The sequence below is a fragment of the Equus caballus genome, chromosome 15, assembly GCF_041296265.1.
Source record: "Equus caballus isolate H_3958 breed thoroughbred chromosome 15, TB-T2T, whole genome shotgun sequence".
Classification (NCBI taxonomy): Eukaryota; Metazoa; Chordata; class Mammalia; order Perissodactyla; family Equidae; genus Equus; species Equus caballus.
The window spans coordinates 45,264,372-45,288,299 of NC_091698.1; the positions used below are offsets into that span (position 1 = coordinate 45,264,372).

Consider the following 23,928-nt stretch of genomic DNA (forward strand, 5'->3'; position numbering starts at 1 on the left):
TAGCAGAGTATTTTTAAAAACACAACTACACGCTGTCTACAAGAAATTTACTTCAACACAATGACATAAAAAACGTAAAGTAAAAAAGAAGGAAAAAGAAATACTGTACAACTTATTTTAAAGTAGGAGTGGCTATAATATCAGATAAAGTAAACTTTAGAATGAAAAAAAATTACTTGGGACAAAGAGTACTATTACAAAATGATAAAAGGATCAATCCACCAAGAAGACATAGCAATTCTACATGCGTATGCAACAAAATCCAGTGTGACATGCTGAAGGCAGTAAGAAATGGAAGTAGAATCTGAAAGGATAAGAACTAAATATGAACAATAATTTAAATAAAAGATCTGTTTCTTTTCTGTATTCTCTATTAGCTCTCCTTTTGCCTACTGCATTCTGTAAGATTCTGTCCTTGGCATTTTTGTTTTCTCTATACTCATACTCCCTCAGAAAGCTTAACTATTCTTATAGCATAATTTAATCATCAATTGTTGAGGTCCTCCAATTTACATTTCCTAGTTCCCACTTTTTCAACTGGAGGACAGTTGAAAGGACAGTTGGAGGATACTCCAAACTGAATGGTCTCCTGAAGATCAAACTCAGTAAGTCCAAAACTAAATTCACTTCCCTACTTACTAATGATGTCACCAATTCTCAATAATCCAGACTCAAACTTGTCTTTGTATGTCCAATCTCTCCTGTACCCTGAACTCAAATTCTGTTAAATGGAGTTATTTTACCCTACTTGCAAATTACGTTGATTCACACTTTGGAGCCAATTTGAACCACAGCTCAGCAGTCGCTTTCTGTCCATTATGACACAGGACCCATGGGGTTTGTCAATAAAAAACAAGGAATCAGGGCCGTTGATATCAAGGGCCCATTTCAATACAATATTTATTCAACACAGACATAAACAATTCTTTTATTCCCCTCCTCTTCACCCCATTGGTGAGGGAGGGATTCCTGCCTGATGGCTACAAGGATGGCCAAACACATAACACCTGACACTGGATAGATGAGACCGACACCAGTTTATTAGTCACATACACTCACATTCCAGGGGAGGAGGACACTGGACCACACATGGCCACAAAGGGCTTGCACTTGCAAACAGAATAAATAAGGAGGAAGAGTGGTAGGCAGGCTTTAGAGTAGCAATACCATAAGGTGACCCTAGGTTCCCAGAGGTAGGTGTAAGTGGCTTGTGTGAATAATTTCACAGGCTGGCAGGAGAGAGAAACCAATTAGGTTGAGGATTAGGTGGAATACAGCCAGTCTAGTTAACAGAGGAACTAGCCAGGTGGGGATCCTTTCCCACTAGGTGGAAAGCCTATCTGGTGAGAGGAAGGAAACTTGTGGTGGGCCTTTTGAGGGCCACTGGTTTCAGATGTCAAGGCAGCACGTAATACTGAAACTTAATTTCAGGCCTTACACCACAATATTATCACTCAGGAGCTCAGGGTCTTATCAGGAGGAGTGAGATATAACCAAATAATTAAAATGGTACAACTGGCTGCATTAGTAAAAATAAAGCATACAGTAAAGAGGCAGAACAGAGAAGATGTTTTGGGAGAGGGGCCATAAAAGAAGAGCACAAAAACTGCCCTATCTTCTTGCGGTTCCCACTTGCAGAGATTTACCTGAGGCATTAGCGGGCTGAGAATACTGGACTACAGTCAACCTCATGCCAGCTCACTCATAGGGCAGAAGTTCCACTCCAGAAGAGGCAATCCAAAAAGACCAGAGAATATCATCCCTATCCAGCACCATTTTTCTAGAGAAGGGGTGTGTTACTCCAAGAGAAGTGGGCCACTGTCTCAGGCCCCAGCTCCACAGCAGTGTCACAAAGATTCTGCCCAGGAGGAGAGGTAACCTGTAAGAATAGGTAGCTCCACTCATCTCCTAAAGGAGACTAATTTTATTTGGAACTGAGTATGGGAAAGCCTAAGGACACTGGCAAACAATGGCAATATTGGTGGTTAGCAATTAAGAAGCTGGTAGCTACATGATACCAATAAGCCATAGGGTAGACAAGCTGGAAGTTCAAAAGAGAGAACTAGGGAAAGAAACAACTAAGAGTTCTCCTGAGGTCAGAGGAGGCCGCAAAGATTGACTAAAAAACTACCTCTAAAACTGGGCCTGACACTGATTGGATCAGACTGTGGAGCAAATTATGCCTCAAGGCACTGTTGAAAACATACAACAATCAGCTAGCTAGCATTAGTTGAGGTTAACAGCTGATACCAATACTGGAAGACAAGCAAGAAGCTTACTGGGGAGACCAAAAAAAGAGAGAGAAGTAAGCTAAAACCATAGTCATGGAAGGGGTGGATGAAGGGGAAGCACAGGTGAGGGAGGCTGACACACGCCAAAGGCTGTGCTTTCCAGTGAGGAAATTCACCAGATGGATTTGCAGGGGAAATAGACTTTACTGAACTAGTTCAACCCATTCACTAAATAACTAGACAAGCAAAACAACAGCAAACATTCCCAGTCCAGGGAGATGATCAGTATCCAGAGCTGCAACAAAATATTAGCTAACATGTCCAGATTATAACAAAAAATTGTGAGACATGAAAACAAAAAGAAAAGTGTGACCCATCCACAGGAAAAAAATGTAGGCAATAGAAACTGCCTTTAAGGGAGCCCACAAGTTGGACTTAGCCAACAAAACCTTCGAAGCAGTTATTATAAATATGTTCAAAGAAGAAAAGGAAATCATACTTAAAAAATTAAAGGAAGGCAATGGCAATGTCTCATCAAATAGAGAATAAGCTAATAGAACTTACAAAATAACCAAATGGAAAATCTACTGTTGAAAAGTACAACTTAAGTGAAAAATTTCTAGAGGCCCAACAGGAAATAGAGGCAGACAGAAGAATCAGTGAACACGATGATAAATCAATAGAGATTATGCAATCTGGAGGACAGAGAAAAAAGAATGAAGGAAAATGAACAAAGGCTCAGAGAGCAGTGAGGCAAGACTAAATGCACCAACATATGTATAATGGGGAATACTCGAGGCAGAAAAGAGAAAGGAGCAGAGAAAATACTCAAAGAAATAACAGCTGAAATTTCCCAAATTTGATGAAAAGCTAATCTACACATTTGAGAAAATTAATGAACTCAACGTAGGATAAATTCAGAGATTCACACCAACACATCCTCATGAAAATGTTGAAAAACAAAAAGAATATCTTGAAAGCAGGAAGAGAAAACACATACAAGAGAACGCTAACAAGATTAATAGCTGACTTCTTATCAGAAATTATAAAGGCCAGAAGACAGTGGGAAGATATATTCAAAGTGCTGAAAGAAAAGATTGTCAACCAAGAATTCCAAAACAGCAAAACTAGCTTTCAAAAGACAAAATAAAAATATTCCCAGACATAAAAACACTGAGAATTTGTTGGTAGCAGACCCACCTCACAAGAAATACTGCAGGAAGTTCTTCAGGCTAAAAGCAAGTGACACCAGACACTAATTCAAATTTACATAATAAAACAAATGGTGCTAGTAAAAATAATTACGTAGGTTAATTACAAAAAGACAGCATACTTGCATACTTCTTTTCCTTTCTTCTCGTAACTGATTTTAAAAGAAATTATAAAGTAATATGTATATAATTGTATTATTGGGGCTATAACATATAGAAATGTAACATATTTGATAATAACATCAAAGGGAGGCAGGTGGGAGCAAAGCTGGAGTGGAGTAAGGAAATGATACTAGATGGTAACAAATCCACAGAAACAAATAAAGAGAATAAGAAGAGGTAAATCAGAAGATTAATATAACAAGCTCTATAAATAAATACTTGCTCTCCCTACTTCTCTCAGCTTGTTAAAATACATAAAATTATATAAATAATTATAACAAGGTAATATATTCTTGGGTTTGTAACACATATAGGTGTCATACTAATAAGTATAACAATAACAGCATACAAAATAAGAAGAGGGAATAGAACTATTTAAGAATAATGTCTCTATCACACTAGAATTAAGTTAGTATAAATTGGGAGTATTTCTGATAAGAGAAACTTTGTAAGTGCTAGAGCAACCACTAAGAATATAACTTAAAAATTACCTAAAAAAATCATTCAAGAAATTTAAAATGTCACACATTTTTTACAAAATATTTTAGATATAAAATATTAGAAAATATTATTTATATTTATATTATAATTTTATATTTACATATATTTATTATTTATTATATATTCACATATTTAATATAATAAATATATTTAATCAATTAATATAATAAATACTATATTTAATCAATACTAATTAAATATAATTATATTTTATGTTGTATTTATTACATTAAATAATATGTATTATTTATAATATAAACAATAATATAAAATAAATATTTTAGAAAATATTCACTTAAGCGGTAAGCAGTAAAGGAAGAACAGAACAAAAACGATATGAGACATACGAAAAACAAAAGGTAAACCAGCAATTGTAAATCTATGCTTATCAATAATCCCATCAAATGTGAATGGATTAAACAATCACATCAAAATGCAAAGATTATCAGTCTGAATTTAAAAAAAACAGATCCCACTATAAGCTGTTTAAAAGAGACACACTTTAGATTCAAAGATACAAACAGGTTGAAAGTACAGGGATGAAAAACGATATACCATACAAGCAGCAACTGTAAGACATGAAGTGAGTGCCCAAACTGATATAAGACAAAACAGAGTTTAAAACAAAAAAAGTTACTAGAAGTACAAACAGGGACAATTTATTACAACAAAAAGGTCAATTCATCAGGAATATATAACAATTATAAACATAAATGTACTTAATATCATAGTCTCAAATACACAAAGCAAATCTGACAGAAAAGAAGGGAGAGACACACAAACACTAACAGTTGAAGACTTCAATACCCTACTTTGAAAAATGGAGAAAACAACTAAGCAGAATTCAACAAGGATACAGAAGACCTGAACAGTATAACCCACTAGAACTAAGACACGTATAGAACACACCACCTAACAACAGCAGAATGCACATTCTTCTCACATGCAAACTGTACATTCTACAGGATAAACTATACACTAGGATATAAAACAAGACAAAATTTAAAAGAACTGAAATCATTCAAAGTATATGTTCTCCAACAAAAATGGAATCAAATAAGATAGCAAGAAGAGAAAATTCATGAATATGTGGATATTAAAAAACAAATTCCCAAATAACCAAGAGGTCAATGAAAAAAAATTACAACGGAAATCAGGAAATACTTTAGATGAATTAAAACAAAAACACAACAAACCAAAACTTAGGGCATGCAGCTCAAGTAGTGCTTAGAAATTTATCAACGTAAACACCTATATTAAAAAGATCTCAAATCAACAGCCTAACCTTTCATCACCATAAGAAACAGTAAAAAATACAAACTAAAACTGAAGCGAGTGGAAGGAAGGAAACAATAAAGACTAAACTGGAAATAAATGAAACAGAGATTTAAAAGGTAAAGAAAAATAAGAGTTTAGAAAAAGTAGAGAAACCAAGTTTATTTCTTTGAAAAGATCAACAAAATTGACAAAATTTAGCTAGACTCACCAAAAAAAGATAGATAAAGAAAATTCAAATTACTAAAATCAGGAATGAGAGAGGGGGCACTACTACCAACCTTACAAAACAAAAAGGAATATATCAGAATACCATGAACAGCTATATGACAACAAATTAGATAATCCAGCTGGAATGGACAATTCCATGAAAGACAAATTATGAAAACTGGATCATGAAAAATATAACATCTGAATAGACTTTTAGCAAGTAAAGAGACAGAATTAGTAATTTTAAAACTTCTACAAAAAATTGATCAGGCAGCTTCACAGTGAGTTCTAGCCAAGAAAAACTAACCCCAATCCTTTACAAACTCTTCCAAAAACTAGAAGAGCAGAGAATGCTTCCCAGCTCAACTTATGACACTAGTATTACCTTTGTACCAAAGTGAAACAACAACAAAAAAAATCACAAGAAATCTACACACCAATATCTATTATGAACATAAACACAAAATTCCTCAAAAAATTACTGGCAAAAGGAATCCAACAACATACAAAAAGGAGTATACATCATACCTGAGTGGCATATATATAACCAAGAATGCAAAGTTGGTTCAACATATGAAAATTAATATGCAACATATTATTAGAATAAAGAACAAAAACCATAAGATCACCGTTAAAGACACAGAAAAAATATTTGATAAAATCTAACACCCTTAACACAACAAATATGCTCTAAAAACTGCAAATAAAAGGGAACTTCCTCAGCGTGATAAAAAACATCTACAAAAGTCCCATACCTAATATCATACTTAATGATAAAACACTTGATATAGTCCCACAAAGACCAACACAAGACAAGGATGTCTGCTCTTTCCACTTCTATGCAACACTGTATTGGAGGTTCTAGTCACAGCAACTGGGGAAATGAAATATATCAAAGGCATCCATATTAGAAAGGAAGAAGTAAGACTATCTCTATAGGCATACCTTGGAGATATTGCAGGTTTGGTTCTAGACCACTGCAACAAAGCAAATATCGCAATAACATGAGTTACACAAATTTTTTTGTTTCCCAGTGCACATAAAAGTTATGTTTAGGGGCTGGCCCATGGCCGAGTGGTTAAGTTCATGTGCTCCGCCTCAGCGGCCTGGGGTTTTGCCACTTCGAATCCTAGGTGCAGACATGGCATTGCTCATCAAGCCATGCTGAGGCGGTGTCCCACATAGCACAACCAGCAGCACTCACAACTAGAACATACAACTATGTACTGGGGGACTTTAGGGAGGAGAAGAAGAAAAAAAAAGGGAAAAAGAAGATTGGCAACAGACGTTAGCTCAGGTGCCGATCTTTAAAAAGGAAAAAAAAAGCTGGGGCTGGCCCTGTGGCCGAGTGGTTAGGTTCACGCCCTGTGCTTCGGTGGCCCAGGGTTTCACGGGTTCAAATCCTGGGGGCGGACATGGCACTGCTCGTCAAGCCATGCTGAGGCAGCATCCCACATGCCACAACTAGAGGGACCCACAACTGAAGATGCACAACTATGTACCAGGGGGCTTTGGGAGAAAAAGGAAAAATGAAATCTTAAAAAAAAAAAAAAGTTATGTCTACATTATACTGTAATCTACTAAGTGTGCAACAGCATATGTCTAAAAAAACAATGTACATACCTTAATTTAAAAATATTTTATTGCTAAGAAATGCTAACCATCATTTGTGCCTTCGGCGAGTCATAATCTTTTTGCTGGTGGCGGGTCTTACAAAAACGCAACGGCTGGCCCAGTGGCGCAGCGGTTAAGTGCACGTGCACGTTCTGCTTCAGTGGCCCAGGGTTCGCCAGTTCAGATTCCAGGTGTGGACACACGGCACCACTTGGCAGGCCATGCTGTGGTAGGCGTCCCACATATAAAGTAGAGGAAGATGGGCACAGATTTTAGCTCAGGGCCAGTCTTCCTCAGCAAAAAGAGGAGGATTGGCAGCAGTTAGTTTAGGGCTAATCTTCCCCCAGAAAAAAAAACGCAATATCCATGAAGCGCAATAAAGCAAAGCACAATAAAATAAGCTATGCCTGTATTTGCAGATGACATGATCTTGTATATAAAAATTATAAGAAATCCACACAAAACTTATTTGAAATAAGAAAGGTTAAGCAAGGTTGCAGGCTACAAGATTAACATAAAAAATTCAACTGTATTTCTTTACACTAGCAATGAATATTCCAAAAGCGAAATGAAGAAAACAACTTTTTACAATGACATCAAAAACATTAAAATACTTAGAAGTAATTTAACAAAGTGCAAGACTTGTATACTGAAAACTATAAAATATTGTTGAAAGAAATTAAGAAGACCCAAATAAATGGAAAAACATCCCATGTTTATAGATCAAAGTATTTAATATTAAGATGGCAATACTCTCAAATAAACAGACATCTCATGTTTATAAATCAAAATATTTAATATTATTTAAGATGGCATACTCCCAAAACAAATCGACAGACTCAAGGCAATCTGATATAGGCTACAACACGGATGAAACTTTGAAGACACTATTCTAAGTGAAATAAGCCAGTCACAAAAAGACAAATACTGCATGATTCCACTTATATGAGGAACCTAGAGTAGTCAAATTCATAGAGATAAAAAGTAGAATGGCAGTTGACAAGGGGTAGCAGCGAATAGGGAGTTACTATTTAATAGATACAGAGTTTCAGATTTACAAGAAAGAGTTCTGTGGATAGATGGTGGTGATGTTTTGCACAACAATGTGAATGTATTTAATGCCACTGAACTGTATACTTAAAAATGGGTAAAATGGTAAGTTTTATATTATGTGTATTTTATCACCATTTAAATATTAAATTTTTAAAAAGAAGAAAAACAGATGAAGTGGATATCATCAAAATTAAAAACTTTGTACTGCAATCAATATCATCAATTAAGAGACTAGACAACCCAGAGAGGGAGAAAACTTTTGCAAATAATGTATCCGATAAAGGACTTGTATTCAAAATATATAAAGAACTCTTGCAACTCAATAACAAAAAGATAAATAACCCAATAAAAAAGGGAGTGAGAATCTGAATAGACATTTCTCCAAAGAAGATATACAAATGGCCAATAAACACAAAAAAAGACGCTCAACATCAGTGGCCATTAGGGAAATGTAAGCTAAAACCACAAGATACCACCTCACACCCACCAGAATGGCTATAATCACAAAGACAGAAAATAACAAGTGTTGCTGAGAAAGTGGAGAAATTGGAACCCTCATAATGCTGGTGGGAATTGTAATATGGTGCACACTCTTTGGAAAACAGTTGAGCAGTTCTTCAAAATGTTAAACACTGTTATCAAGAACCAGCAATTCTACTCCTAGATATATATCAAACAGATGTGAAAATATACATATTCACAAAAACATGTACATGAATGTTCACAGCAACTTTATTCATAAGAGCCAAAAAAGTGAAAACAACCCAAATGTCCATCAACTGATGAATGGGTACACAAAATGTGACATATCCATACAATCTACTATTATTGGCAATAAAAAGGAATGAGTACTGATTCATGTTATAACATATAAATCTTGAAAACATACACAGTGAAAGAACCCAGTCACACAAGATCACATTATTGTATGATTTCATCTATATGAAAATCTCCAGAATAGGCAAATTTACAGACACAGTGGGAATGCTGAGGGAGGTGTGGAGTGGGGAGTGACCACTAACAGTTACAGGGTTTCCTTGGGAGTATAAAAATGTTCTAAAATTAGAGTATAGTGATGTTTGCACAACTCAGTGAACTGTACACTTGAAATGGATGAAGTGTATAGTATGTGAATTACACCTCAATAAAGCTGTTTAAAAAAAGCTACTGACAGATGGTTTTAACTTTTATTCTAAATAAGTCATTCTTCCTCCCAAAGCTCTATCTCGGTTGCTTTTATTATTTATCTGAACACTTTAAAAAAGAGGGAGATTTTTCTTGTCCAGCGGGTAAAAGCGTAGAAGTCATTCCCATTTGCACAAGAAAAGAGCTAAACAAACTGAAAATCAACAGCTCTGCTTAGATCCATCAGAGAACTGAGTTCACAGGGTAAACCACCAGCCAGAAAACTGGAGAGAGAGGAAAATACAAAGAATCACAGATTATGGGGAGCAGAAGCTGCTGAAGCCAGGAACTGGTAGGAAAAATTAAACTGCATTTGACAAACTGCTAGGGGCTAAGAGCATGGACTCACTTTAGAGATAAAAACTCCTGGGGCCCAGCCTTAGGGAAGGACCCCACATTTTCAAGAGTTTTACTTCCAGAAGCCCCACAAGGATCTCTGGATAAAGATGGAACAAAAATACCCTCATATTTCTGGCAGGAGGAGGGGAAAAGTAGCCATTTTAGAAGCAGCCCAGAGCCCTCTGTTCTCCGTAATGAAAGACTGACCTCAAAGGAAATTATATTACCAGAGCCTGAATTGGTTTTACCAGAACCTAACCAACCTGGGAGAAGAAAAATACCCAACTCCAGCCCCCTCTAACCTTCCTGTTTCACCTACGTAGGGGTAAGATGCTGAGAAGCACTTGTAAATATAACAGTCCAGGGACGCAGGCTCACTAAAAGACTGAGACCTAATCACAGGATTATTATAATGCAGCCTCTCCCCTCCACACATTACCACTACATCAACAGGGCTCCTGTATAACAACAGGAGGTTACAGATGAAAGAACGCAAGCAAGGCTCAGACTATTTAAGAAGGAGTCTCAAGGGAAACCAAAAGACAACAGGAGAGACAAAAACAAGGACATGAGAGGAAATTTTAGCGTCTGACACCACAGTTACAGCAAACTGTTTAACTTTTAGCAAGATAAACTTAAAACCTTACACCAAAGGTCTATTTACCTCAGTTCTTTTTACATCATGTCCAAGGTTCAACAAAAAATCACAAGGCATGTTAAAAGGCAAAAAACAATGTGAAGAGACAAAGCAAGAAATAGAACCTGACTCAGATATGGCAAAGATTTCGAATTATCAGACTAGGAATTTAAAATAACTATGATTAATAAGCTGAGAGCTCTAACTGAAAAAGTGGACATGTAAGAACAGATGAGTAATGTAAGCAGAACGATGAAAACTCTAAGAAAGAATCAAAACGAAATGACAGAAATCAAAAACACTGTAACAGAAATGAAGGATGCCTTTGATGAGCTCATCAATAGGCTGAACATGCCAAGGAATGAAATCAGTGAGCTTTAAGGTAGGTCAATGCAAATGCAAAGAGAAAAAAGAACATAATATCCGAGGACAATTTCAAAGGACGTAATGGCGGGGGTAAGGGGTGGGAGGAATGACACACTGCAATCTGAGAATTCCTTACGAAGCCATGCTATAATTTGTACAAGACAGCCAGAAAAATACATTTTTAGACATAATGCCTTTCTCAAATCCTAGGGAAGTCCTCATCTCATCTCTGGGACCAGATCAGACATGAGCTGGGACCCTTAGATAGTTCTGACATCAAAATTACTTCTGATAAAATTAGGATATTTGAGGCCAGTCATTTCAACTATGCTCATCATTGAAATCCCCGGTAGAGAGAAAAGGCAAATACTACCAGTCTCCTGTTGCCACATTTTATTCCTGCTGTTTTCTTACCTTGGTTCTTCCCACTATTTATTCTTCCCCTCCCTCCTTTCCTCCATGCTCTTTGAAACCATTCTGCTATTTAATAAACAACCATTCTCAAATTTTTCATAGAATACTCTCTAACTTTTTGCCTTAAAAGAAACTTGATTTTCCCCTTGACAATACTACTACCCTTGCAGTCCTCTCCCATATACCATGATTCTAGAAACAGGCAGAGATGGAAGTTAGCATTTAACTATTTCTCATAACTATTTCCTTACCATTATTTTCCATCTTCCTCAAATAAACAAACAAACATACAAATAAAATCTTTTTGAGGTTTAGATGACACACAGCTTCTATATCATCCTCCATCTATCACTTTCTCCTTACAACTCTCAGTTGCTCCCATTCATTTGTTTTTGTTTTTGCTTTTGGTGAGGAAGATCAGCCCTGAGCTAACCTATGTTGCCAATCTCCCTCTTTTTGCTTGAGGAAGATTTGCTGAGCTAACATCTGTGCCAGTCTTCCTCCACTTTATATGTGGGATGCTGCCACAGCATGGCTTGATGAGCAGTGTGTAGGTCCGCACCTGGGATACAAACCCGTGAACCCTGGGTCACTGAAGCAGAGCACACGAACTTAACCACTATGACACCAGGCCAGCCCTCTATTTATTTTTTGAAGACTTTAAGGTCTGGTTCACAGGCTTTCCCTAAACCCCAAATCCCACATTAATGAGAAGATATTTAAACACAGTTAACCAATCCAATAAGCTAGCCTCAAAATCTCAATTTACTTTACCCAGTGATCTGTATTCAACTTCTACTGTCCAATCCCAGGGCCATGCAATGGATCTAATCACCCTTCAATAAGATCCCCATTTAAATGTACTAACTCAATCTGACCAAAATTACCTATTCCTCTAGCTCTCTCAGTAACTTATACCCAGCTCACCTATTCAATCTCACAAATAAACCTCTGTTCCCTCTATTTTCTTCCAGACTAACAACTCTTCTGGCTTCTCTTCTTTCCCTATGCAGGCTGAAATCAACAGCTCATCACCTCCTCTCACTGATTCCCTTCCACTGCTTTCCTGCCACCGCACCACCCACTCAACAAATCCCTCAACCAAGGATCAATCCTGTAATTGATCTTCTCTATTCCTGAGTTTTAGTAGAGAAAAATCAGAGTCTATATAGACTGACAACATTATAGAATCATCTCTAACCTCAGCTACCTTCTCAGAACCACTTGCCAATCCTTTTGCTTGTCCTTGGTCAGCTCCATCTCCTATTCACTTCAACATAAATTCTAAGCCTCCACCAAGCCACTCTTCTCAAACCCCCTATCCCACCTCTACAACTTCTCACCTCCCTCAGCAGATAATCTTGCTTTCTACCTCAAAACTGATCTCTCAATTTCCTGTCTACAAACCTATTTGTATCCACTCATGTCCTTTTGTGCTCAATTAATTCCTTTTTCCCTTCAAGTCACAGAAAGGAATATAGAAACAAACTCTCTCTAATATTAGATTCTTTCATGTAATTCAGTTCTAAACATTGTCATGAAAAATGCAACGAAAAATCAAATGGTTCATCTAACAAAAGATCAGGGGATCTAGGGATAAATACACCTAATCTGAAGTTAACATTATTGCAGGAGTTCAAAAATAAAAAATTAGTTAGGCATAGCAAGATATTTTTAACAAGCTAGCCATAAGGACACTTACTATCTCCTTTCCTACTTACCCGCTAAATGTTTGAGAGTCTTGGGCACAGTGTCAGGAGATACCCTCAACATTCTGAGATCTGAAGAGTGATACTCCAACTCTCTGGCTGGCTCATGAGGAACAAATGGCGGCAATACAGATGAAAAAGACTGATTAATGTCCACATTAGAATGACCTACCTATGAAAAGAGATTAAAAAAATGAAGAAAATAAGATTAATTTTAGAGTTCATCCGCTAAAAAACAAACTTCATTTTTATGAAAATGAATACCAAGCAGTTACACCAGTTAGTTAAGATCATATTCTCAACCCTCCTAAATTCATATACAGGTCATATCTTGTTTGGTCAATACCAAGAAGGCTCTACAAACTATTCTGAGGGTACAGAAGTCTGCCTGTATAGAATATCCCAGATGGGAGGGCTAGAAGTGTTCTAGTACTCGCAAGTTTGCTCCTTATAATAGTATGATCCCTGCAGGATTTGAACTGTGATATTATTCTTGACAAGCTCAAGGATTTTTTTTTTTTAAGTAGGAGAGGTGTGTTGTGGAAAGGAAAGAGGAACAGAGGGAAAAGAGAACAGGAATATTTTCAAACTATCCACAAATGTTTAGAAGAAAAATAAAAGCATCAAAGAACTGCATCTGTGATCAGTTATGAAAGAACACAACTCCTCAAATTTCTTGAAATAAAAGTAGTGGAAAATATAAACTGATAGTGAAGTAAAAGTTAAATACTGAAAAAGAAGTTCCTAAAATTTCATAGGATCTCAACAAGTCCTTACAAGAAAAAAAAATTAGAAACCATTACTAATGATGTTAGTACATAAACACACACAATTTTTCACCAAATACAGAGTATACTTTCATATAAAAACAATATACTACTTTTAGGTTTCTTTATTCTCCTAAAAAGATTATTCTAGTGATACCCTGACAGGAGAGAGCCTAAAAATGTACATAAGCATGAATTTTTCTATCCTTTTTTATCAAAATTTTTTCACTGTGTAGTAATGAACATTCTTAGGAAGCTGGAGGGTGTGGAAAGGAATATTCTACTTCTACTGACATATAGGTTTCTCTAGACTAGTGGTTCTCAATGGGAGGAGATTTTGCATGTACCCACCTCTCCCACCAAGGAACATTTGGCAATGCCTGGAGACATTTTTCACTATCATAACTTTAAGGGGAGGAATGCTACTGGCATCTAGTGAGTAAAGGCCAAGGATATTGCTAAATCCTAAAATGCACAGAACAGCTCCCATAACAAAGAATTATTCAACCCAAAATGACAATAGTGCAGAGAAACCCTGCTCTAAACATGGCACAAAGTTCTGTTTTCAATTAGCCACTCCTGAAGGAGAGTTTTTTGAAGTGCAGCTTATTAACATATATACCGTATATATGACAGATAGATACTTGTGTGTGTTTAATAATAGTTTTTCCCTACAGCTTCCAAATGTAGGAGGAAATAATTTCTATTCCAACCTTGACTTCAATAAAACTTCATTATATGAAAGATTCAAAATATACAGATATTAGAGTAGGTAATACAAAAGAAAATGTAGAATGAAAAAGATGAGAAGTGTTTATTTAAGAGATCAGCAGATCTTCATTACTAATTGAAAATGCAAGGAATCAGGAGGGAAAAAATCACAAAGAAAAGCATTTAAACCTTGGGAGGAAACTATGTCTTTGGGGGGACAGAGGACGCACAAAACAAAAAGAAATCTAAAGAGTAAACCTTAAATAATATTTAGAGTTACATGGCCAAAATAAGGGATAATAAAACAGTATTTTATCACAGAGGCTAGAAGAATGTAATATGCTGCTACAGGAACAAGGAGAAAGAAAAAACAAAATAACAACAGAGAACAACAAACTACTGGTGAGAGCCTAGTAAGTCTAGTTTCAGCACAGTGAAGAGAACAAACAGCCAGGCACTATCTAAAGTGATATACCTTACCTCATTTAATATAACAATGCATGAGGTTGATTATTACTACTCCTTTTTCTCTCTGTAGATGAAGAGAATGATCCTCCAAAGTTACTTATTTGCCCAAGACACAAGGCTAGCAAATAAGTGAACAGGGTTTTGACTCCAAATCTCCACATTCTTTTCATTGCCGCAATCTACATCATACATCAGTGGATACCCAAATACTCATTTAGAGAATGATGGGTAGGTACCAAAGTGAGACAAACAAGTATGAATGACTCTTCTGAGACACAGATAAGAATAAGGAAGAAACCAAGGAGTTTCAAACCCCCTGAGAGCAAGCTGAGCCACACAGGAAGATAACTTCAATATCTGGCTCCTTGTTTCCCTAACATTGGCATTATGTAACTCTGAGATCACAGAATACAGCTAAGAGTGAAGGACAATACACAGTCCCTCACCTGAAAAACTATACTTAAGGCTACAGTTAAGAGCAAATAAAATTTGGAATAGTGGTCAGAGTTAATCTCAGCACATCACCACTAACTGAATACATAGCTTCATTTCTTTAAATAAATTGTATCTATATGAAAAGTTGATGTAAGTTACAAAAGTAGTATAATCAAAAAAATTAGAAACTTCTAAGTTGAAAATTGATCATATTTTGGGGATCGGCTAGGTGGTTAAGTTCACGTGCTCCACTTCAGCGCCCCAGGATTCACAGGTTCGGATCCCAGGCACAGACCTAGCACCACTCATCAAGCCATGGTATGGTGGTGACCCACATAAAATAGAGGAGGATTGGCACAGATTTTAGCTCAGTGACAATCTTCCTCAAGCAAAAAGAGAAAGATTGGCAACAGATGTTAGCTCAGGGTCAATTTTCCTCACACACACACACACACAAAATTGATCATATTTTGTTTCTCAATCTTAGTGAAACTGACTTTGACAACTCTCCTTTGCTCTTGCCAAAATAATGCAAAATCTTGGCCCTGGTTTCACTGAAGAATAGTTAAACAGGGAGGCAGTACATAACTAAGCTTAGTTTCAAATACTAGTTCCCCTACTAGCTAAACAACCTTGAGCAAGTTCCTTAACCATCTAAGTGTCAATTGTAAAATGGGATGATGATAATCCCCAACAATCCTACCTGATAGGATTGACCAAAGGACTAAACAAATTGATGTACATAAGTAAAACTGTTAGCATAGTATTTGAGCACAGAATATTAGCTATCATTTTCATACCCATTGTTATTAATTAGAACTAAATAATGCTTACTTTACAATGTTGAAGAAAATAAAATGAACCTAACAGTTCTCTCTATTAAAAATTTCTATAAATTCAATTATAATAAGGAGGAAAAGTTCATCACAATATCTGTTCATTTTCTCTTATCAATTGTCTGAAACTAAAGGTCTAAATATGGTTCCAACCTAAACTAATAGCTTTCCAATGACGTACTAATCTTACTCATCAGAAAATAGGAAAAGAGGTCAGCAACATGGTGGCATGAGCTCACCTGGGACTCTCTCCCCTCGAAAGTACAACCAAAAAGAACAAACGCTTTCCAACCAAAAAAACAATCTTAATAACAGAAATCGTCAGAGACCCACAGCAGCCAAATGACGGAAGGCAGAGAGACTGCAGCCGGCCTGGGAGGATCTGGAACGGGGGTAGGAGAGAACTTCGCTCTCTCCCCTAAGGACTGGGATCCCTGCCACGGGTGCAGGAAGGAGTGGGGGAGGGGCCAAGCATGGGGGATAGTCCAGGACGCCCACCACCCGTGCAGCAGAAACCCTCCAACAGGGGAAAGCTTTCCCGTGGGGGAGCCCCAGCAAGCCAGGGCCTCAGGAGACCAGAAAGTCAGATCTGAACCAATACAGGTCACGCAAGTGAAAGTGCCCCTCCTCCCCCAACCCACGCTGGGTGCCGCCATCTTGGCTGCAGGTGCAGGGCTCAGAAAACAAGCCTCTCGACCCCTATCTAGTGGCGACAGGCTGTAATTGCAGCCGAATAATAGAATCATGTGCAAAAACCGCTGCTCTACCATCCAGCAATTTATAAAAGCTCCAGTCCAAAAGGAAAACAATAAAAATACAGAAGTAGGTCCTGAGGGCTTGGAAATGGCTAAACTAAGTGAAGAGGAGTTCAAAATGGCTATCCTCAAAATATTCAATGAGGTAAAGGGAAATATAGAGACACAAGTCAACGAGTTCTGGAGTTACTTCACAAAAGAGATTGAAATTGTAAAGAAGAATCAATTAGAAATACTAGAGATGAAAAATACAATGAATCAGATAAAACAGAATACGGATTCACTGAATGCCTGTGTAGACAGCATAGAGGGGAAAATTAGCATAATTGAAGATAGACAGGCTGAATGGCTCCAGACAGAGGAAGAAAGAGAACCAAGAATTAAAAAAACTGAAGAAAATCACAGAGAAAAAGCTGACTCAATGAGAAAACGCAACTTAAGAATCATCGGAATTCCTGAGGGCATGGAAAAGGAAAATGGAGGAGAAAGTGTGTTCAACGAAATAATAGAGGAGAACTTCCCAAATCTAGGGATTGAGAGAGAAATGTGTGTTGAGGAAGCTTTCAGCTCTCCTACATTTTTCAATGTAAAAAGACATACTGCAAGGCACATAGTAGTAAAAATGGCAAAAATGAAGGACAAAGAAAGAATACTCAGGGCAGCAAGACAGAAGAAACTAACCTACAAAGGAACCCCCATCAGACTTTCAGTGGATTTCTCTACAGAAACCGTACAAGCTAGGGGAGATTAGAGTGACATATTCAAAACTTTAAAGGATTAAAATCTTCTGCCAAGAATACTCTATCCAGCAAAAATATCCTTCAGATATGAGGGAGAAATTAAATCTTTTCCAGACAAACAAAAGCTGAGGGACTTCGTAGTCTCACGACCTCCACTACAAGATATCCTCAAGAAAGCTCTCATACCTGAAAAAAGAAAAAAAGGGAGTAAGGGGTCACAAAACACAGAGTAGGGAGACAAATAGATAGAATCTGAATAGGATAGCAAATATTCAACTATAGCATTAGGATAAAGGGAAGGAAATCACAAAAGCAGAGACAATCGTATCATTCTAACCACAAACTCACAACACAAGTTGGAATAAGAGATGAAAATAATAATTTAGGAGGGGAGGAGGAAAGGGACTGAAACAGTCTAGGCTAAGGAAGTAAGAGACCACCAGAAAATGGACTATGTTATACATGAGATTCTGAATACAAACTTCAGGATAGCCACTAAACTAAAAAACAGAACACAGACACAAAACACAAATAGGGAAAAGTCTAAGAAACCCAGCATACGAAATTGCAGAAGTCAATGGGTAGGCTAAAACACACAGGACGAGAAACAAAGGAAACACAGGAAAACCAGAAAACAAGCAACAGAATGACAGCATTAAGCCCTCATGCATCAATACTCACCCTCAATGTAAACGGATTGAACTCTCCAATAAAAAGAAACAGAGTGGCAAAATGGATTAAGGAACAAGATCCAACAATTTGTTGCCTCCAGGAAACACACCTCACGTCCAAGGACAAACACAGGCTCAGAGTGAAGGGGTGGAAGACAATGCTCCAAGCTAATAGCAAACAAAAGAAAGCAGGTGTTGCAATATTTCTATCAGACAAAACAGACTTCAAGATAAGGCAGGTAAAGAGAGACAGAGAGGGCCAATATATAATGATCAAAGGGACACTTCATCAAGAAGAAATAACGCTTATAAATATCTATGCACCCAACACAGGAGCACCAAAGCTCATAAAGCAACTATTAACAAACCTAAAAGAGGATATCAAAAATAACACAATAATAGTAGGGGACCTCAACACCCCACTCACATCAGTGGACAAATCATCGAGACAGAAAATCAACAAAGAAACAGTGGAGCTAAACGAAAAGCTAAAACACTTGGACTTAACAGACCTATATAGAACACTTCATCCAAAAACAGCAGAATACACATTCTTCTCAAGCACGCATGGAACATTCTCAAGGATAGACCATATGTTGGGAAACAAGGAGAGCCTCTACAAATTTGAAAAAAAATTGAAATAATAACAAGCATCTTCTCAGATCATAATGCTGTAAAGCTAGAAATTAATTACAAGAAAAAAGCTGAGAAAGGCACAAGGATGTGGAGACTAAACAATATGCTATTGAACAAGCAATGGATCATTGAAGAAATTAAGGAAGAAATCAAAAAATACCTGGAGGCAAATGAAAATGATAACATGCCATACCAAGTCATATGAGGATGCAGCAAAAGCTGTATTAAGAGGAAAAATTCATCGCAACTCAGGCACATCTTAACAAGAAAAATCCCAAATCAGCAATCTTAAAGTACACATAACCAAATTAGAGAAAGAAGAACAAACAAAGCCCAAAGTCAGGAGAAAGAGAGAAATAATAAAAATCAGAGCAGAAATAAATGCTATTGAAACAAAAAAGGCAGTAGAAAGGATCAATGAAACAAAGAGCTGGTTCTTTGAGAAGATAAATAAAATTGACAAACCCCTAGCCAGACTTACAAAGAAAAAAAGAGAGAAAGCTCAAGTAAACAAAATCAGAAATGGAAGAGGAGAAATAACAACAGACTCCACAGAAATACAACGGATTATAAGAGAATACTACGAAAAACTATATGCCAGCAAAATGGATAACCTAGAGGAAATGGATAAATTCTTGGACTCCTACAATCTCCCAAAACTCACTCAAGAAGAAGTAGACAATTTGAACAGACCAATCACAAGGAAAGAGATAGAAACAGCCATCAAAAGCATCCCAAAGAATAAATCCCCAGGACCAGATGGCTTTCCTGGGGAATTCTACCAAACTTTCAGAGAGGATTTAATACCTATCCTTTTCAAGCTATTCCAAAAAATTAGGGAGGATGGAACACTTCCTAACACATTCTACGAGGCCAACATCACGCTGATACCAAAACCTGACAAGGACAGCACGAAAAAGGAGAACTACAGGCCAATATCGCTGATGAACATAGATGCAAAAATTCTCAACAAAATTTTGGCAACCAGAATTCAGCAATTCATCAAAAGGATCATACAGCATGATCAGGTGGGATTCATACCAGGAACACAGTGATGGTTCAACATCCCCAAATCAATCAACATGATACACCACATCAACAAACTGAGGAATAAAAACCACATGATCAGCTCAATAGATGCAGAGAAAGCATTTGACAAGATCCAACAGCCATTTATGATAAAAACTCTGAACAAAATGGGGATAGAAGGGAACTACCTCAACATAATAAAGGCCATATATGACAAACCTACAGCCAACATCATTCTCAATGGGCAAGAACTGAGCGCCATCCCCCTGAGAACGGGAAGCAGACAAGGATGCCCTCTATCACCACTCTTATTTAACATAGTTCTGGAGGTCCTGGCCAGAGCAAACAGGCAAGAAAAAGGAATAAAAGGAATCCAAATGGGGGAGAAGAAGTGCAACTCTCACTGTTTGCAGACGACATGATCTTATATATAGAAAACCCCAAAGAATCCATTGGAAAACTTTCAGAAGTAATCAACAACTACAGAAAGGTGCAGGGTATAAAATCAATTTACATAAATCAGTAGCATTTCTATACTCTAATAACGAACTGAAAAAAAAAAAACTCAAGAACACAATACCATTCACAATCGCAACAAAAAGAATAAAATACCTCCGGGTGAATTTAACTAAGGAAGTGAAAGACCTATACGATGAAAATTACAAGGCTTTTCTGAAAGAAATGGATGACAACATAAAGAGATGGAAAGACATTCCATGCACATGGACTGGAAGAATAAACATAGTTAAAATGTCCATACTACCTAAAGCAATCTACAGATTCAATGCCATCCCAATCAGAATCCCAATGACATTCTTTACAAAAATCGAACAAAGAATCCTAAAATTCATATGGGGCAACAAAAGACCCCGAATTGCTAAAGCAATCCTGAGAAAAAAGAACACAGCTGGAGGCATCACCATCCCTGACTTCAAAACGTACTACAAAGCTACAGTAATAAAAACAGCATGGTACTGGTACAAAAGCAGGTGCACAGATCAATGGAACAGAATTGAAAGCCCAGAAATAAAACCACACATCTATGGACAGCTAATCTTCGACAAAGGAGCTGAGGGGATACAATGGAGAAAAGAAAGTCTTTTCAACAAATGGTGCTAGGAAAACTGGAAAGCCACATGTAAAACAATGAAAATCAACCATTCTTTTTCACCATTTACTAAAATAAACTCAAAATGGATCAAAGACCTAAACATTAGGCCTGAAACAATAAGTCTGCTAGAAGAGAATATCGGCAGCACACTCTTTGACATCAGCTTCAAAAGAATCTTTTCGGACACCATAACCCCTCACATGAGGGAAACAATAGAAAGAATAAACAAACGGGACTTCATCAGACTAAAGAGCTTCTTCAAGGCAAGGGAAAACAGGATTGAAACATAAAAACAGCCCACTAATTGGGAAAAAATATCCACAAGTTATTTATCCGACAAAGGGTTAATCTCCATAATATACAAAGAACTCACACAACTCAACAATAAAAAATCAAATAACCCAATTACAAAATGGGCAGGGGACATGAACAGACATTTCTCCAAAGAAGATATATGGATGGCCAATAGACACATGAAAAAGATGCTCACCATCACTAATCATCAGGGAAATGCAAATCAAAACTACACTAAGATATCACCTCACACCTGTTAGAATGGCAAAAATATCCAAAACCAAGAGTGACAAATGTTGGAGAGGCTGTGGAGAAAAGGGAACCCTCATACACTGTTGGTGGGAATGCAAACTGGTGCAGCCACTATGGAAAACAGTATGGAGATTCCTCAAGAAGTTAAGAATAGAAATACCTTATGACCCAGCCATCCCACTACTGGGTATCTATCCTAAGAACCTGAAATCAGCAATTCCAAAAGTTCCATGCACCCCTATGTTCATCGCAGCATTATTCACAATAGCCAAGTCAGGGAACCAACCTAAGTGCCCAGCAACTGATGATTGGATAAAGAAGATGTGGTATATATATACAATGGAATACTACTCAGCCATAAAAAAGGATAAAGTCGTCCCATTCACAACAACATGGATAGACCTTGAGGGTATTATGTTGAATGAAATAAGCCAGACAGAGAAAGACGAACTCTGTATGACTCCACTCATAGGTGGTAGTTAACATATGGACAAAGAGAACTGATTGGTGGTTACCAGGGGAAAGGGGGGTGGGGGGAGGGCACTAGGGGTGAAGTGGTGTACCTACAACATGACTAATAATGACGTACAACTGTAATTTCACAAGGATGTTAACGTTCATAACCTTAATAAAAAAAAAAACATAGCATTGGAGATTGGACTGGTGGTTACCATTGGGGAAGGGGGGAGGGGGGAGGGCAAAAGGGGTGATTAGGGTCACATGTGAGGGGATGCACTATAATTAGTGTTCGGGTGGTGAACATGATGTAATGTACACAGAATTTGAAATATGTACATCCGAAAAAAATAAAAATTAAAAAAAAAAGAAAAAGAAAATAGGAAAAGGAAAGTAACACAAAGTACACCACGCATATTATCTACCTGTATTTAATGACTAACAGGATATAAGGATATATTAAAAGGAAGTGGGACTGCAGCTGAAGCTGGCAGTATCAGATAAAAGAGGATAGGCAGTGGGACCAGAGAAATGTTAAAGCCAAGGGTTCCAAGGATCCAAGAAAATGAAGACTTGTAATAAAGAAACATTGACATAGACTTTTTATAACACCCCAAAGTTACCATTTTCTAGTACACACACACACACACACACACACACATGATAATGATATAAATAGACAGATGGAGGGAATGTATATATACATGGTATGTTGCTCATTCGGGAAGGGGATAGTTAGTTCCCTTTGGGGACACTGACTAGTTTGGACATTAAGCACCTCAATATCCTTCCTGGGGAAACACTGGTTCTTGTAACTTTCAAGAGACCTCTGAAGTCACATCTTTCAGGAGCTTCTAAACAGAAACACTTGAATACTTCCAGGGCCTATTCCAAGGCTTGTACATTGAAGGCCAGAAGGGAAAAAAGTACAATTCAATGTCTCCCTGAATAAGTCTAATCTTAACACTGTCCCAAGAGTTCTTGCTGGCACAACTTGGAAGAGTCAGGATGCCTCAAGATGAAAGGTCTGGGAGCTCCAGAGGATGGCCTTTTCCAAGACACTATAGAACTCACTAAGTCTTACAGTCTACAAAACACAAACATTTCTTTTATGCCAATCTCTAAGAAATTAATGGAGCATATTTCTAGATATCAAATGAAGACCAGAGCACAAGTCACAAGCTGGTACTGGAGGAGATAAAAGGTCCCTTTGCTTTCATCCCCATTTTTCAGCTAAAATACTTCTCTCCCTAGCCCATAAGAAATGTCAAACAGAAAAACTTACAGGCTCTTCAAAATTGCTCTCTTCCTCAGATGGTAGTTGTAAAGTAGATTGCCAGTGCAGGGAGCTGTCACAAATCTCTAGATCATCAAACAAATTTTCTAAACCTGCTAGCTCAATGCGCTCACCAGTCAAGTCACCTTGGTCACATATCTGGGAAATATTAAAAAGCAAAATAACAATACCATTTCCTGCAACAATACTGGAAAAGACCGTGTTTCCCCCCAACTATCATTTTATTATGTCTCACCTCTCTTTCTAGTTCAGCAACTCTTTCACTGCATACAACAGCATTTTCATCTAGGCTACAGCATTCAGTATCATCATCCAGAGTACAGATGTCAGATTCAGCCTTCCCCTGCAGGCCCTCTACAAAATAGGAGTCATTTTGCATAATTGTATGTATAGTGAAACTGGACTTGGCTCCTATAGACCGAGGAATTTCACCTTGGCCTATATCAGCTTTCAGCAATGTCTTTTGGCTGACTACAATTAATGATGCATTATTGGTCACTGGTAAAGCACCTTTGACTTTGCATCACATGCCACCAAGTTTACTGAAAAGCTGCTTCCTACAG

At 37.3% G+C, this 23,928-nt stretch overlaps 1 protein-coding gene across 8 annotated transcripts in view; it reads right to left on the minus strand.

The window, feature by feature from the left end:
• Positions 1 to 23,928, minus strand: part of ALMS1 (ALMS1 centrosome and basal body associated protein) — a 249,616-nt gene that overhangs the window by 185,191 nt on the left and 40,497 nt on the right. For 6 of the 8 annotated variants that reach the window (XR_011425978.1, XR_011425977.1, XM_070235326.1 and 3 more), the window contains 3 exons: positions 23,601 to 23,719; positions 23,354 to 23,503; positions 12,920 to 13,079 (listed from right to left, as the gene is read on the minus strand). Coding sequence is in view for 6 of the 8 variants with exons in the window: in XM_070235326.1 (XP_070091427.1) it covers positions 12,920 to 13,079; positions 23,354 to 23,503; positions 23,601 to 23,719 (429 nt within the window). In the remaining 2 variants the exon portion in view is untranslated. The remainder of the gene's footprint in view (positions 1 to 12,919; positions 13,080 to 23,353; positions 23,504 to 23,600; positions 23,720 to 23,928) is intronic. The other 2 variants (XM_070235329.1, XM_070235330.1) reach the window with 1 other exon arrangement.